General features: G+C 42.6%; 1 protein-coding gene across 10 annotated transcripts in view; it reads left to right on the forward strand.

Annotated features, from left to right (window-relative positions):
• The first annotated feature begins 6,802 nt into the window (after positions 1-6,802).
• Positions 6,803-18,080, forward strand: part of CASK (calcium/calmodulin dependent serine protein kinase) — a 386,525-nt gene continuing 375,247 nt past the window's right edge. For 4 of the 10 annotated variants that reach the window (XM_061136701.1, XM_061136702.1, XM_061136705.1 and 1 more), the window contains exon 1: positions 6,804-6,991. In XM_061136701.1, coding sequence (XP_060992684.1) covers positions 6,933-6,991 — 59 coding nt within the window. In that variant the 5' untranslated portion in view covers positions 6,804-6,932. Of the gene's footprint in view, positions 6,992-18,080 lie in introns of all 10 variants that reach the window. The other 6 variants (XM_061136707.1, XM_061136708.1, XM_061136709.1 and 3 more) reach the window with 3 other exon arrangements.

Consider the following 18,080-nt stretch of genomic DNA (forward strand, 5'->3'; position numbering starts at 1 on the left):
CCTGGGTCAGGAAGATCCCCTGGAGAAGGGATAGGCTACCCACTCAAGTATTCTTGGGCTTCCCTTGTAGCTCAGCTAGTAAAGAATCTGCCTGCAGTTTGGGAGACCTGGATTCAATCACTGGGTTGGGAAGATCCCTTGCCGAAGGGAAAGGCTACCCACTCTAGTATTCTGGCCTGGAGAATTCCATGGACTGTATAGTCCATGGGGTTGCAAAGAGTCAGACATGACTGAGTGACTTTCACTATGAGAGTATTTTTCAGGAAAAGTGTCTCCATTTTTTAAAAAGTATCTTTTATGAGAAGGTATGGTATGAAGGAAATATCTCCTTGAGAGTTTTGCATACTCATACTGCCATAGAAGACCCCCAGAGAGGATCTGCTACATCTGTGCCCAGAGAGTGTAAATGATTAAACCTATCAGTGTTGATAGGCTTGTATTTCACATTGGTGATATTAATCACTTGACCTTTTCTACAGTGCACTCAACATAGTAAATCATATTCCTTTCTGTTGAAGCTTGGGTGACTTACATGATTCTTTGCAACTTAGCCAGAGTTGAACTCCATATAAGTCACCCATTAGCTCCTCAATCTCTTCCTAATTATGAGTGGTTCTCTAACCCGACTCAAGAAACAAAGAGCCATGTATTTAATAAACATATAAAGTACTATGTTCCAGATACTTTCTAGGTCCAAGGGTTGAAGCGGAAAGGCTATAATAAACAAAACAAACAAAAAGAATTCCAGGACTTCCCTGGTGGCACAGTGGATAAGAATCTGCCTACCATTGCAGGGGACATGGGTTTGATCCCTTGTCTGGGAAGATTCCACAGGCCTCAGATAAACTAAGGCCATGCCACGACTACTGAGCCCCACATGCTGTAACTACTGAAACCTACATGCCTACAGCCCATGCTCTACAGCAAGAGAAGTTACCACAATGAGAAGCCCATGCACCACAATTAGAGAGTAGCCTCCATTCTGTGCAACTAAAGAAAAGCCTGCACACAGCAAACCAAAGACCCAGTGCCACAAAAGATAAATAAAAAAAAAGAATTCCAGGAAGTGATAAGGGCTATGGAGCCATTCATTCATTCATCATTCAGCAAATACCTTTTGAATGCCTACTACACAGCAGGCACTATTCTAGATGCTGAGAATTCTCTTTTGTGGACCTAAACTGGGCCTCTCCATGGTTAGCAGGATGGGACAAGCAGTTGGAGTCAGGAGTCCAGTGATTGAAGTGAAGCAACATTAAGTATGGGTTGATGGGGGAAGGATTGTGGGGAAGACTGAAAAAATGAATAGAAAGGGATAATCTAAAAGAAATTTTGAAAGAAAAGCTGACAGGGCCCGGTGACTAGCTGAACACAGTGAAAGAAGTGGGGTGCTAAGACAAAGCCAGTTGCCAGTATCTAGGTGACCAAAACAGGAAGCCTTCCACCATTCATTCTTCCCTTCTCTTACCCAAAATGTCCTGATATTCCTTTGAGGCCTTTTCCTGTCCTTCCACTCTCAGCCAGGAGATTGATCCCCACACTCAGCTTAAGGGTGAGCCCTGGTTGGTTAAATTATTCAGTGACGCTCATTCCCTGGCTACAGTGATTGGTTCAGGCATGGTCATGTGTCTTCTACCTGGCCAATGAGAGAGTGAATCCAGGGCAGGACCTACTGGGTAAGATTCCCCAATACTTGTCCTGGATGCTGATATAAAAGGAGGTAAAGTTTGAAACAGAGGCAACTGTTTTACTTCAAGAGGAGAGCTTGGAACTCTGGGGGCCACCTTGTAGACCTAAGGATGAAGCCAGTACCATAGAATGCACAATGGTATGATTGGGAGAAAGTGTGTCTTCAGTGACATGGATCATGTGTCACATGAAGCTACCATGCATCCCAACCTCTGAGTTATTTGAATCAATAGATTCTCTGTATTGTTTAAGCTGGTTTGCGTTTTCTGTCATTTGCAACCAAAAGAATCCTGACTATTGCAATCCCCATTAGCATATAGCACAGTGCTGTGTCCCCAGGAGGCCAGTGAGCACTTGTTATCTTAAGGGATATCTTTTTAGTTAACTTTTGAGTTACAACATGTTCAGTGTATACCACCACTTTGCTGTGTCCAAAGGCAATTTTGTTTCTACTGAAAAACAAAATGTTCCAGTGACTTGTTCATTTATATTAAAGGACGAAGGGTAAAAATGAATCTTTAGACAGTGGTTTACAGAAGGAAACATTTGTATTTAGATCCTCTTCTACTCCCTGAAGTGTTCTTTTGCATTTCTTATGGTTTCTCCACCTTAGTGATGAAGTCAGCCCTAGGTCCTTTTCTGTTTTGTTTTTTTCAGAGAACTTATTCAGCAAACAGTGTTAGGGCAATAATTCTTAATTTTTAGATGACTCACTTGGGGAAACTTATTAAAACACAGATCCCTGTGACCTGCTCCAAGAGATTCAAATTCAGGAGATCTTGGATAGGACCCTGGAATCAACATTTTTAACATTTTTCATAAGCTCCCAGGTAATTCAGATGCAACTGTCAGTTAGGAAAAACACTGCTGCCTTAGGTTGGACTTTTCCCAAAGCTGATCCTGATAAGGGGATTCATGAGCAAATGATTTATGAAAGAAGTACTCCCAGGAGAATGAGAGGAGTAAGGAGGGGTGTGGGGGAACCAGGCACAGTCTCAGACGGTAGCTGCAGCCTGACCCCACAGGAAAGCTCAGGCTGTAACTAACCCCTCAGAGTTGTCCTCCTCTCCCCACCCCCATGAAGGCAGCTGGACTTTCACATTCCTGCACTAATAGCCAGATGGTAGAGACCTAGACTCCCAGGCACTTCCATGTGGGATGTCCTTTGAAGTCACAGGTGTGGCCTTTGGAAGCAAAAACATGCTGGTGCTGGGGGAGGGGCACCCAGGAATGGATAAAGCAAGCAGTGGGGATTTGAGTGGAGCAACTACAGTGTTGGCTCAAATAATTTAAGGAATTTTATAATTACTACGGGAGGCTCTCCACTTTAAAAGTAACTAAGTGAGAGGACAGGGTGCAGCAAGTGAGAAAGGAAGAATTACTTGAAAGTAGTTCCTGCATGGGGCTTTGATGGTCTCAGTCACTCAGTCATGTCCTACTCTTTGCAGCCCCATGAACTGCAACACGCCAGGCTTCCCTGTCCATCACCAGCTCCCAAAGCTTGCTCAAACTCATGTCCGTTGAGTTGGTGATGCCATCCAACCAACCATCTCATCCTCTATTGTCCTCTTCTCCTCCTGCCTTCAATCTTTCCCAGCATCAGGGTCTTTTCCAATGAGTCAGTTCTTTGCATCAGATGGCCAAAGTATTGGAGTTTCAGCTTCAGCATCAGTCCTTCCAATGAATATTCAGGGCTGATTTCCTTTAAGATTGACTAGTTGGATCCCCTTGCAGTCCAAGAGACTCTCAAGAGTCTTCTCCAACACCACAGTTCAAAAGTTGAGGGTCTCAGTTAACACACACGACTCTAGTGCTGTAGGGGAAAGTTGTGTGTGTCCATGCTAAGTCACTCAGTCGTGTCCCACTCTATGCAACCCTATGGATTATAGCTCGCCAGGCTCTTCTGTCCATGGAATTCTCCAGGCAAGAATACTGGAGTGGGTAGTCATTCCCTTTTCCAGGGGATCTTCCTGATCTAGGTATCGAACCCATGTTTCCTGCATTGGCAGGCAGATTCTTTACCACTGAGCCACCTGGGAAGCCATGAGAAAGTTAAGTCCCCCTATTTGTTTAAACTGCTGTTATTGAGTATTCAATTATTAACATTTAAACACAATCTCTAACTGATGCACCTCGTTACTTTAACGTTTCCTTCATGGAAATGAAAACAAGTAAATTATAGACACCTGATCGTTTATATGTGTGCTTATTTGTTTGAAGAGTATTGGACTTTTAGAAGAAATCTAGAGAAGAATTAACTTCATTTAAGAGGCTTGGTTATTTTAATTACAGAAAACAGAGGAGCTACCTCCAGCCACAATGCCTGGTACAAGTTCTGAGGGATTTGTATTACAGAGGACTTAAGTATCACTGAATAGCACACTGGGAGCTGGGAGATCTAGGTTCAGATTAGATACTCAGCTGAGTACGTGACCATAGACATATATTTGTCTCTGAACTTGTTTTCTCATCTTTTTGTACCATTTGTAGCATGCTTCCTCTGAAAGAAACAGGAAACCCAACTCAAAATGGATTAAGAAAGGAAGGAAATTCATTGACTTATACGATGGGAAATGGCCTAGAGTTGGCTAAACAAGAGATTAATAATGTCATTGATACATCTCTATGCTGCTGCCCCTCAGTTCCACCTTTATCTTAGGTCTGACTATAGGTCTGCTGGCAACAACTGAGGGTGTCCACTTCTTTATTCAAGCCAGTGTGATGGTTGGGAAATGGGGTGGGGAGAAATAGAGTGCTTCACATCCATAGTGAGGGGAAGGTCCTGAGCTTTGTACTGGTTGGAAGACCTTGAACCATTCAAGGCCAGTGACCAGGGAATGCCAAGTTAGATCAATCGTGGTGGCACCCCCTCATGTCTAAAGATGACAGAGTGGGACCGGCTGACCTCTAGGGCACTTTCCAAATCTAAACCCATTGTGATTCCATGAGCAGACTGCAAACCTATCTCTGTGGTCATCTTTTTTATTCAACTTTCTTTTATTATTGTCCTTTTCTACCTCTGAGCATAGGTCCCTGTGGAAGATAACAAACACCCAAATGAAGTCGACAAGCCTTGGCATAGTTCAGACTTAGACTGAGGAAAGGAAGTGAAACTGACAAGATGAGGGTTGCTGTAAACTTCAGGGCAGAATGGAGTAACATCTTAATCATCAGGTACCAGGTGGACATGCCAATTTGGAGTGAGTGACGTGGAAGTGTGGAACCCTCAATGGAGGCAATGTTTCCCAAGTTCTAACGCTCCCTTCTCTAGAGAATTCTCACGCTCTTTGGAAAAGGAGGAAAATCTCTCATAATTACATTTTCCCTCTAGTTTGCATTTAAAAAAAAAAAAGTCTAGTACTCAAATCTGTAACACTGGCAAATCTCTCAGGCTCTTAAGGGAGTGGTTAAGGTTTTGTAGAAAACGTTTCTGAAGAGAAAATAGGCAGTGGGTCTCCACCCTCTCACACACTTTAGTAAATACTATCTTTTTCTTTCTTCCTTTTTTAACTACCGCAATGAGAATTTTACCAGATGATTTCTCAAAGCTGACTTATGAACTAATTGGGCACTTCTGCTGTGCAGAGGAACAAAGACTTTTTTTATTGGTCCTCAGCTGAGGCATATACCTGTCTGATGGCGTTGGCTCATTCCGCACATGCTCAGTTGAACAGAAATCTTCATATTGAATACAACCTAACACAACGGCAACACCCATAACCTCACTCCCTGGCTGACCCTTTACATCCACTCCCTCTAGTTGCGTTTTTATACTGACATGCCTAACATTTGTAGAAAGTAAAAGGAGCAGAGTAGGTACTGGGGACTTGGGCGGGGGGGGGGGGGGGGGGCGGGGGGGGGTGCAATATACAAAGGAATTTAAAGTCCCTGCCTTCCTGACCTCTCTTGGGACTGTCTCTATTGAGAACAGGCGCTGGATAGATATTTGAGTTTGGGGCAGAATGCAGGATAAGCTGTCTTCTATAAATTACCATTTGCTACTGCACGCCTTCCTGGACAGTTTTTGTTTGGTCCTTTTCTTGTAGGTGGACAACACTTCTTCCACAGCCCTCGTTTTTATTAAGGAATGAGAGTGGCACTAAAAGCATCCCCCGCCTAGCACGATCTGGAGTGAGAACCTCGCCACCTCTGTTCTTGCTTTCCCATTCATTAGGACCCTTTCCGAGCCTCCTTCTCCAGCAAAAACCGGGAAAGGCTTCGAGTGGTTACAAAAGGAGGGAGCTGCCGGCTTCCGAGCCTCACGCCTCAGAGAGCCAAGAACGTGCAGATCTTTTGTCCCCGACCCCTTCCGCGGCTTGGTCGCGGGGGTGACGACCCCGCCCCACCCCCGCCTAAGCAGATGCCGCCCCGGCGCCCTAGTCCCCCGCCCCTTGTAGATTCCCGGCGCCCGCCGGTTTGCCGTGACGTGGCCCCGCGGCGCGCGCATGCGTCGCTGTGCCTGGTCGCTTTCCGTGGGCCACCGCCTCCCGACGGGCTGGAGTGGGCGGGGCCTGTGGTTCGGGAAGCCGCGCGGACGGAGCGGGAGGAGCGCGTGTGTGCTCTAGGCCGGTGCGCGGGGCTCGCGAGCTGGTCGGCGGCTGAGGCGGAGGAGGAGCTGAAGGCGGCGGCCGTGGCTCCCGCCCGCACGGAGAGCCAGTCCCACGAAGCCCCCCTCCCACTCCCAGGCGGGCGGGCGGCGGCGGCGGCGGGAGGAGGAGAAGAAGGAGGGAGCGTCTCTGCCGCCGCCTCCTGGTCCCCAACGCCGATCTGCCGCCGCCACCTCCCTCCGCGGCGATCCTCCCTCCACGGTCCTGCCGCGGCCCCCCCTGTAGTCCGAGCTGCCCCGCGCCGAGCCGGAGCCAGCCTCGACAGAGGGAACGGTCGCGGCCTCGCGGCCCGCGCGGGCTGACGAGAGGAGAGCGAGGCACCGCGCGATCCCCGAGGATCCGCACGCCGGGCAGCGCGGCCCGAGCAGCGCGAGGAGCAGCGGGCGGGCGGGCGGCGCCGGGCCCGGGCCGCCCTCGCTCCTGCGCCCCGGCCCCGCCGCCCGCGCCGGGGCGGTCGCCAGCTGAGGAAGGCGCCGCAGTCTCCGGGCCTCGCCGCCCCGCTCGAGTGTCCTCGGCACCGAGGGCTCGCGGGTCCTGAGGGGAGGAGGCGAGTCAGGGGCCGGGCAGTGAGCTCTTTGGCGCCCCCACCCCCGTTTTCGGAGCCCTCCACGCTGCGGCCACTGTCCCCTCCGGACCATGGCCGACGACGACGTGCTGTTCGAGGATGTGTACGAGCTGTGCGAGGTGATCGGCAAGTGAGTCTCCACGCGGGGGAGCGGGAGTGTGGGAAAATGCATTTAGTGATGCCCGGGTCCTTCCGCACCCGCACCCACCCGGGGCTGCCCCCTGCCCTTCCTCCCCTCCGCCTCCCCTGTCCTCCTCACCCGGGAGTATTTACAGACGTGTACCTGGACCTCCAGCCGGGCGGGAGTCTGGGGGCTTCTCGGCGATCCGTGGAGGCCGATGAGCCGAGGTCGGCCCCCTTTATGAGGCGTGGGGCCGGCTGAAATCTGCTGTCTGCATTTTATCTGACGGTTGCACAGGGACGTGGCGGAACCGATTTTATAGTTGCTTCCTGGGAACAGTTGGGCTTATTGTTACCTTGCGTGTACCACAGACCATTAAAGAAAAGAGCAGCTTGCATTTCGTTGCTTCCGTGGAGAGACAGAGAAAGAACGTCCAGGGTCTTAAATTGTGGGGTGTGTGTCTATTGTGCATGGTATTAGATACATGCCTTTGTGTTCACCCCATGCCCGGATTGGAGGGGGTCATTTAAGACGGGGTGCGTTCGGTTTCAGCAAATTCTTCACCTGGTGTAGACCAACGTGGAAAGAGTTGGGGGTTTCCGAATTTTTAATGCCTCGTTATGCAATGACTGTTAAATCAGTGTTCGAGGCTTCCCTCGACTGTTGGGATGGTGGTTAGCGTGGTAGCGCCGTCTGCTTTGAGTCACCGGGCTGGTCCAGAATATAGAACTGACAGTCCAAATGCTCATCCTTTCATCTGTGTTGTATAATTACACTAGGGAAAAGCAGGGAATCAGATTAATCACAGGGCTGATTGAGAATTAAATCTGCAGTTCTTCATCTAATTGTCCATTCCTTAAATCTGTTTTGAATAGTTTCCTTTTCATTCTTGTCAAACAGTATTCCAAGTGCACAATCCTGCTAATTTGCTTGTGAGGGAAATGCTGGCTATCTGAAGTTGATTTCCTAGTTCAGCGTGTATTCTGTGGCTTTAGAAGTTGAGGAGATAAAATTGAAGATAAATTTTTTGCCTAGTTTTTAAGGATTAGTAGATAGCTACCGTTGAAATATTTTACCTCTTTTTGGAAGTGGTGCTTTATTGTCTATTTTAAGGTCCGCAGTTGGGAAATGAAACCAAGACCTTAGAGCAGTTGGCTCAATCTCTTTTTTAAGTTGTCTGCAGTACTGGATTTCAATTTTTATAAGTGTGGATAACTCACTAATTTCCTTCCATGTTGAGGTATTACAGTGTTGCCTCACATGGTGAGATTGTGGGTAGAGCTTGCTACATACTTTCCTCCGATACAATTGATACAAGGACATGTTACTCTTTGCCCCTATTGTTACATGACTAGCTTGTCTACTGGAAGAACGTATCCAAATGTGCTCTGTTAAGGTGGTTGTGGAAGTGCTCTAGAGCAGAGCAGTCCTCACAGTATATAATACGAGCCCCATATGTAATTTTGTATATGTAAAATTTGCATATGTAAATTTTATAATAGCCACATTAAAAAGATTAAAAGCAAGTTAGATGCAATTAATTTTCACAAAATATTTTCTCTTATCCAATAGATCCAGACTATATCACATCAACATGTCATCAGTATAGAAATCATTAGTGAGCTATTTTACATCTTTTCTTTCATAATCTTCAAAATCCAGTGTGTATTTTTCACTAACCATACATCTCCGTTCTGACACTAAGCTGAATTTTCATCAGACATACCTGTTCTGTATTTAGGTTTCATAAAATTTGCATTTGCAAAAGTAGATTCACATACCCAAGTTGTTGCAAACATACCTAAAAGTTTTCTAATAACTGAATTATCTCTTTCTAAATTTAATGTAAATTAATTAAAAAGAAATATAATTCAAAATTCAGCTCCTCATTTGGATTAGCCACATTTCAAGTGCTTGTAGCCATATGTGAATAGCACAGTTCTAGAGAGAGAAATATGTCAAAAAAAATCTTGGTTTCTTCATTCTTGGCATCCAATGAAGGTAAATAAGGTGTTTCCCAAAAGCCCCCAAATGATTGCGTGGCGGGGGGAGGGGATGCCAAGGGGAATGATGTTTGTTGTGTCTTAGTTATATTTGATTCAAATGAGCCAGCAGAGTCACAATCGGGAAGTGTGAGATTAAAATGTTAGTTCTATTGTGATGATGAAATATAGGCATCATTGAATCAATGTTAGTAGCTAGTTCTGATTCCTTGAGATCTGAAAGAGTGATGATGTGATCTCTTTGGATATTGAAAAGAAAAGTGGTCAGCATCATATTAGCACAATCAGTATTCTGCTGACTTATAATTGATAGAATATCTTCAGTAAATGCCTCTGGGAGAACAAGATTCATCTCCTCTGTTACTTCAGAGCTGCAGGAGGAGGGGGAACAAGCTAATTTTGAGGTGATAGGTCCTCTGTGGCTACCTTAACTACTGTGAATGTGAAACCTACAAAGCCTGACTTGGTCAGTGCCGATTATGATATGTCGTTCCATGAAATAATGCATTCAAGGTAGGCTTTGTGGCAGAGAACGTAATGATAGTGTTCCTCACCCTGTGTAAAGGTTGGAGGGTTTTCTCCGGTAAATTGTCTCAGCATATATTGATCTGAAAATTGAAATTCACTTGAGATTTTCTTGCAGGGTCTCTGACAGCAGGCATTTAAACTCAGAATTTGTTCAACTCTGGATTTAAACAGAAAGCCCTTGAAGACATTCACTTTGCACAGAAAACCTTGTTGATTGCTATCCAAGTTCACTGGAATTGTGATTCTTCTTTTATAACTAAATTAGCATCACAAGTTGTGTTTGACCCCTAGGGTGTAACGGGTTTAAATTTTCACTGAAGTGCTTTAAAATGGATTTCACCTTTTTACCCATCTGTTGACTACCCACTCAACTCCCCTGCCTCACTACTTATCTGCTCACTCACCCACCCATTATTTTACTGGGAATCAGTTGTCTGATTCATTATGAATATTGGGAGAATGCCCTTCCTTTTTTTTTAAATTTAAACTCTTTCCCCCTGTGTTTCTTATTTTTGAAAGTCTTGCAAGTGGTCCTTGAATGCCTATTGTTTCCATGACATTTTCCCATGTAACATCTTTCAAGTGACTGAAACAAATGTCCAATGCTGTCATTGTCCCAAAACTTCTTGTCTTAGCAAATGTAGCAAATTACTGGAAGGGAAAGGTATTATGCAAATACAGGTAATCAGCTAATTTTTATGGTCGTGAGCATTTACTGTATCTTTTGCAAATTGATGGTTTTATAGGCAAGTGCACAATCAGTAATATTACATGAAGGAAATTTTAAAATGATTCATCCAAATTAAAATGTAGAAATGCCTACCTTCATGGTACAGCAGTTTTCTGTGAAAGAGAGTAGCAAAATGTACACTGTTTTTGCCTTGTGTAGGCTGAATATTTTTGCCTGGGTATTTAGTAACCTGTAACTTCTGACTTTCCTGCTTTGGTAGGACATAAACTAAAATTGGAATGATGCAGTCTGACCCTTGTTCAAGGATGACATACAAGTTTGTGAGGCATGCTGTATTTGCTTACACCTCAAGAGCACTTATCATATTTAGTTACAGTTTCTTATTTATGGGTCACTCTCCCTAGCTAACAGGGAGCTTCTTGAGGGCAGGAAATATATCTTACATATCTTTCTTTATTATTAACACAGAACCTGCAATGTAACAGTTGCTCATTAGCTATGGAATGAATTGAGTAGTTTTATAATAAAATCTCATTGAAAGGCAAAAAGAATGTTTATCAACCTCAGAGCAATTATTGTCCCAAAAGGCTGTATTAAAGTGGTAGTTGACCACCTGGCTGCATATTAGAATCACCAGGGGAGCTTTTAAAAAAGATCAGTGAGAGGACCTTGTGTCAGAGCAATGAAATCAGAATCTCTGGGAGAGGGTTCTGTTCATTGGTATTTTTTAAAGGTCTCTAAGTGATTCTAATGTGCAGGTATGATTGAGAGTCACTGGTTTTAAAACTTAGGTTATGTATGTAATATTTTGGGACTGGCTTTTCAAAGGCTCACAGTTTTTAAAAAGTGGAATAAATATTTGGGGGGAAGTATCAAAGCCAAAGGACCAAGACATGGATTTTATTTTCTCTACACTGTGTTTTTGAGCCTTATTGTATTAACAATTTTGTTTCAGCCTATGTTGCTGTTGACTTTTTTGGATCTTTTAAGATTTATATTGATTTATGACACTCATCTAATGCTAACATGGTGACTGTCTGATGCTTGGAACAACATAGAACAAGGATTGCTTCAATAACAGTTGATGATGGCTGTCTACCATAATGACTTAATTTAATAACAAGGCATCTATCAGTTTAGTATGGATTGTGTTTGCACATACACTCTATTAAAAGGATATGGTTAAGTTGCTTATATACTTTAAATTTCCTACTTGCAATTCCAATAATGCTGTTTGCCAGAGAATTGGGTTAAATGCAGCATTTATGTAAAAACCAGATTAATAATATGCAGAATATATAATTTACCATAGAGAAAAATTCAGCTTTACTAATTTGTCCTAATTACTATGGCTTTCATATATACTGATTGGCCCAGTGATTTGGGTTTCTAGTATCATGGGTTAGGGGCGGGGGGAGGAATGGTGTTACATCATGTTGGAACATCTTTCCCAAGAATATTAGCAAGATGTGATAGGTAAACTGGTTGTTCATGTTCGGAAATAAAGTCAAGTGAGAGCCTGAAGGAACCAAGAATTTTCCAGAAATGAGATGTTTCATGAAAGAAGTGCTTGATCCGAGGGACAATCATTTAACAAGGGAAAAAGAAGCACAATCACCAGTTAGAGTGCTGGTGCCCCAGAAAGATCAGGCTGTGGGGGATCAACTGAAGTCCTGCAGAGGAAAAGCATGTTACATGCAGGGTGCAGATTTCCCCACATGGCAGGTATTATCGGGAGGAGGTAAGCAGTGGTGATCCCTGATGATGGAGTTTGATTCTAGGACCCCTTTGGAGTGAACTAAGCTTCTCAGTTGCTCTTCTGCATGTGCACAACCTTCTCCAAGTATCTTCATGTCCACTTTCTACAGACTGCTTTAGGACTTGAAGTGTGGTTTGCACATGGTCTTCATAATGTTTCCTGTGATTTTTTTCCCTTACCTTCCAAGACAATGACATGTTCTGTGGCCTTGACATGTGCAATTCCTCCCAACCCTCCATTTCCACCTCGTCTCTGCAGTGGTTTCACCTGCCGAACTATAGCTCCTTAATGTCCCTTATATTGTGTTTCTAGATAGCTCCTTTAAATTGAAAATTCTTTCACCATCCTCAGTGATAGCTCTACTCAGTAAATTAAAGAAGCAAGCGTACCTCACTTTTGGAGATGGTGCTTGAATTATTGCATTTTTGTAAATGTTTTCACATTTTAAACCTGGCAGAAATGGTTTAAAGGAACTTTGACATATGTTCACAAGTTAAAAAAAAAAATCTTTGTAACTTAACATGTCTTTTTCATGAAGGGACAATTATGCCTTCAAATCTTAGGCATTTTACATATGTTAGCTCCTTTCATTGTACCCATTTTACAGAAAACACTGAGATTCAGAGGGGTCAGTAACTTGCCCAAGATCACATGGGAATCCTACCAGTTTTAAAGCCCGTTTATTTCATGCTGCAGTCTGCTGTTGATTCCAGCTGTGGAAATACGGCAGTGGGTGTCCTTAAAGTAAGGCATATGTCTTCATTTCCAGAATTTACTGCAAATTTTAATTATTTGACTTTTTGGTTAAATTTCCTACCTCTTCAGTAGATGTTCCATGCATGCATGCTCAGTTGCTTAATCGTATCTGACTCTTTGCGACTCTATGGACTGTAGCCCAGCTGGCACCTCTGTCCATGGGATTCTCCAGGCAAGAATACTGGAGTGGGTTGCCATTTCCTACTCTAGTGGATCTTCCTGAACCCAGGGATCTCCTGCATCTCCTGAATTGGCAGGCAGATCCTTTACCATTTCGCCACATGGGAAGCCCTGAGGTTCATTGTCTCATCTTATTTCATTTTTCTTTTTGTCTTTCTAATGAAATATCAGTGTTTGTCACCAGACTGATAAGTTTATGCATTCCTTAGCCATGGCAATATAGAATCTTGACTATCCATCCAACATATAATTTGTTTTGGAACTTTCTCCACCCTTTTTACTCTCCAATTTTTCCCTTCCAATTCCCCTGCCCCAACAGACAGAATAGTTGATTGATTACTCCTAAGTTGCCAAACCAGAAGTAATGAGGTTTCAGAGATAGGTGTTTGTTGAGAGTGGGGTGGGGTTCTTTCCACAGGGTAGCTATTCCTATATCCTGTGATAAAATATTGACATTGTTTTCTCTGACTCTGAAAACTGTATACTGAACCACAGCTGCTGAATGGTGAGCGTCTCCACTCTCTGTCAACACTGCACACCTAAGTGATCAAGTGACTGAGTTAGTAATCAAGTGCAGGGCAGGTACCTAACCCCAGGCACAAGCTGATGGGGTGGGTGCACAGCTCTCACATTTTGGTTTTATTTTTTAGTTGACTTTCTACACTGGGAAGATTTTACTTCTGAAGCTAGTTTGACTTAAAGAGAGAGTTCATATATGTTTCCAGTTTTAAGACTTAATAATATTCTTTTAACTTTCTTTTTATTAGCGTTTATAAAATCATAAAATTTTAAAATATAGATGACACAAAGGTAAATAGTGAATGTTTCTCCTTTCTCCCACCATCCATAGCTCTATTATCCAAAGGTAACCATTGTCCAGGGATCGAACCCACGCCCCCTGCATTGGGAGCGAGCAGTCTTAACCACTGGACCTCAGGAAAGTCCCCAGTTTTTATACATCTTCTGGAAGATCTTTGTTTAAAAACAGAATGGGCTCATATTTATACATTCTACTGAAATATTCACTTTACATTGCAAATAGTATATCTGATGGCCTTTCCATATCCATCTATATATCTATTTAACTCTGTCTTCCCTTAAACTACAACCCAGTATTCCTTGATATGGATTGGCACTTTGAATTGAGTGCAGGCTATTTCTAAGTGATCATAGCTGGAAATACATGGGTGGAGTTTGAATGAGAGGTCTAGAATGATAGTGAAGATTTGGAAATCAACTTTGTGGAAGTTAAACTATGAATGTATGGGGGTTGATGGAACTAGCAGTGGGGTTTTGTGGTTTGGAGTATAACTCACGAAATTAGAAGAATTGGGATAGCTGGATCACAGAAGTCTCAAGGTGGGGCAGATCAATAATGTAAAATGCCAATGCAATGACTGAGGACCAAGAATAGGCTTGTCTATAACAGAGGCTATTTAAAGCATTTATCAAAATAAATATTAATATGATGCTTAATATTCCATTCCTCATGTGACTGAAAAGCAAGATTCTGACTTCATTTCTGTGGATGTTGGTACCATTATACTGTCTTTCTGTGAATCTATCTCAACAACATAGTTAGGGTTAAAAAAAAGTACATTTCTTTTTCCCTTTACTTGTGTTTTGCAGATTCTGATGGCTGGCTTTTAGGTAAAACCATTTTTTCCCCTAAGGTTAGGTTTTTTTGATTCCCAAGCTTGGTGCCTAACTTGAATTAAATAGGCCCCTTTTAATGATATGACAAAGTAAATTTTAGACACTTTAAGTTCAAACCATTGTTCTCTTATTAAATTCTTCACCTATAGGGAACTGAATTCTTCCATGCCTCAAGGTTTTTGGTCCCAGTTGGAGAATTGTAGTATTCTCCGCCCATTTTATACCCCTCTTACCCCCATCCCCCCAACTAAATTCATTTGTTGGCCTTTTTTTAGTTGTCCACATCCATTCACATCAAGAAAGGATTACTTTATGGTACTTAAGCCAGTTTCTTTATATCTGAGTGCATATTGTTGCATTTCAACTTCTTGTATTCTGTTACACATTCTTTTTCTATCTTTTTTATTTCTTTTGATACATTTTTTTACTTTATTACCATTGTTTTGAATATTTGAATCATTTACAGATAAGAACGCTGATTGTGTCCTCTCTCAGTGTAGTTTAATAACACAAAATATTATACATTGACTGTATCTCAGGCTTCTAATTCTAACCCTGAGTTCAGAGTATTCTGGTATATTCAAATCTAGGATGGATTTAACCCTATGAAGATTTTAATGTTTTATGAAAACAATGTTATTAATTCACTGACAGAGGTCTCTAGCCCTGGCCATCATGTGCAGATTATCACTGTAACACTGCTCTCTTATAGAACTGATAAGAAGCATCATATCCTTCCTGCTTACCCTTATCTATTTTTCCCCAAACATATGGATCAACAGTGCTTTGAAGACTGTGAGGCAGCCCCCTAAGATCTGATCTGGTAACCTTTGGGTACATTATCACCATTTTCTCCTTATTTATAGAAGGAATGATAGCTGCTTCATGAGCCATTTGCATGGATTAGTGATTGTGAAGTGCAGCATAAGTATTTTTTATTTCTAAAATGTCTCTGAGATACTCAAATTACTTTTGGCAGCTATGTAGATAAGTTTCAACAATTTCCAAATGTGCACTTTCTCAGTGCTAAACACAGGCTCTATTACATAAATAATATGGTGAAATGAACATTCTTTTCTACCATGTGTGTAAAATTTAGTGGTGCTAACATTCATTCATTTTTTCATTTAGGCATTCATTTCTAGCTATGTGACCCTGAGCAAGTTAGTTAAGCTCTCTGAGCCTCAATTTCTTTATATGTTAAATGAGGGTGATAGCATAGACCCTGCAGGGGTGTTGTGCTGATTGAATAAAGGAGTAGAGGAATACAGGTAGGGAAAATTAAAGAAATCTTAAAGTTCTTAAGATCAGGGGCTTCCCTGATAGCTCAGTTGGTAAAGAATCTGCCTGCAATACAGGAGACCCTGGTTCAGTTCCTGGGTTGGGAAGATCTGCTGGGGAAGGGATAGGCTACCCACTCCAGTATTCTTGGGTTTCCCTTGTGGCTCAGCTGGTAAAGAATCTGCCTGCCATGTGGGAACCCTGGGTTCGATCCCTGGGTTGGGAAGATCCCCTGGAGAGGGGAAAGGCTACCCACTCCAGTATTCTGGCCTGGAGAATTCCATGGACTGTATAATCCATGGGGTCTCAATGAGTTGGACACGACTGAGTGACTTTCACTTTAAAGTTCTTAAAAATGTTCACTTTTTTTTATTTTTTAAATTAATATTTCTTATATTTTTGAGAGCAGTTTTAGGTTCACAGCTCCTATTTTAGTGACACTGGTAACATATAAAAATTCAAACAGTAAGTACAAAACTAAATTGTACAGGGACAACTTTAGGAATTTGTTGTTGTTCCCAGATCCTATGGTTTGAGTGCTCATTATGCACTGGACATGGTGTTAAATTCTTTAATTCTTGATATTTTTCTAATATAACCTTGGCCACAGCCCTTCCTTTTGAGGCAGTCACCCCCCCTCCCCATTTTACAGATGAGGAAACTGAGAAATGAGATTAGTAACTTACCCTGGACAAAGTGGCAATAATAAGTGGCAGTGTGGGGATTTGCACCTTAGTATATGTGACCTGGGCTTTCCAGGTGGCTCAGTGGTAAAGAATCTGCCTGCCAATGCAGGAGACTCGGGTTCAATCCCTGAATCAGGAAGATCCCCTGGAGAAGGAAATGGCCACCCACTCCAGTATTCTTGCCTGGAAAATTCCATGGGCAGAGGAGCCTGGCAGGCTACAATCCATGGAGTCTCAGAGGAGTCGGACACAACTTAGCGACTAAACAACAACATACACGACCTGATTGCCTGCTTTTTAGTAATGTTACACTGATTCTCATTTAGTATAAGCAGAGACTGGTTGTCTTTTAAGAGGTATTCCAAAATATAAGCCTCTGATATTCTGATTTTAGGTGTTTTAGCAGATTACTAGAATGTCTTTTTTTGAGTAACGGCTGTATTGAAGTATAATTCATATACCATCCAGTTCACCCATTTAAGGTGTACAATTCAGTGGTTTTTATTATAGCCACAGGGTTGTGCATGGTGACCATAATACATTTCTGAACATTTTCATCACCCCCTAAAGGAACTCTGTATACTTTAATTCTTACTCCTCATCCCTCCCTATCCTAGGTAATGATTAATCTGCTTTCTGTCTCTATGGATGTGCTTATGCTGGACATTTCATGCAAATGGAATCATGCAATATATTGTAGCCTTTTGTGACTAGCTTCTTTTTCTAAGCATAAGGGTTTCAAGGTTCATTCTTGTTGCAGATGTTATCAGCACTTCATTCCTTTTATAAGGCGCAGTAGTATTCTATCGTGTGGCTTGACCACATTTAATTGACCCTTTTGTCAATTAATGACAAAATTAATTAATGACAAATTAATTCATTTGGGTGGTATTCGTCTTTTGGGTATTATAATTAATCCTGCTATGGACATTCATGTGCAAGTTTTGTTTTTATTTCTCTTAGGTATATACTTAGAAGTGGAATTGCTGGGTCAAATGGTGACTCTCTTTGACTTTGTAAGGAATGCCAAACTGTTTTCCAAAGTGTACCATTTTACATTCCCACCAGTGGTCTATGAGGGTTAGAATGCTTTCTAATCAGGTGAGTACTATCAGAGTTTGCCTACAGAGTCTGTTTGACACTGTGGCGTAAAGCAAATTTTACGGGTTGTTGGTCAAGCTTTTATCTCATGGACATGTTTGTTCTGATCTTCAACAATTTTAGATATTTGTAGACCAAGGGTTGGCAAACTATCTGGTAGTTACCAGATAGTAAATATTTTAAGCTTGACGAGCCACACATCTGTCGCAGCTACTCAGACTCTGACATTGTAATGTGAAGACAACCATGGGAAAACAAATTAGTGCGGCTGTATTCCAGTAAAACTTTATTTACAAAAATAGGTGGTGGGCTAGATTTGGCCCTGGGCTTTAGTTTGCTGATCCTGTTATAGATTAAAAATGAGGCTGGAGCTGACTGTCCAGTTCCCAGTCTTGTTTACCTTCAAGGTTGGTGAATAGTAGTCTGAATAGCCCCATAGTAGTAGGTTGTTTCTACA

This window comes from Dama dama, chromosome X (genome assembly GCF_033118175.1).
Source record: "Dama dama isolate Ldn47 chromosome X, ASM3311817v1, whole genome shotgun sequence".
NCBI classification, from domain to species: Eukaryota; Metazoa; Chordata; class Mammalia; order Artiodactyla; family Cervidae; genus Dama; species Dama dama.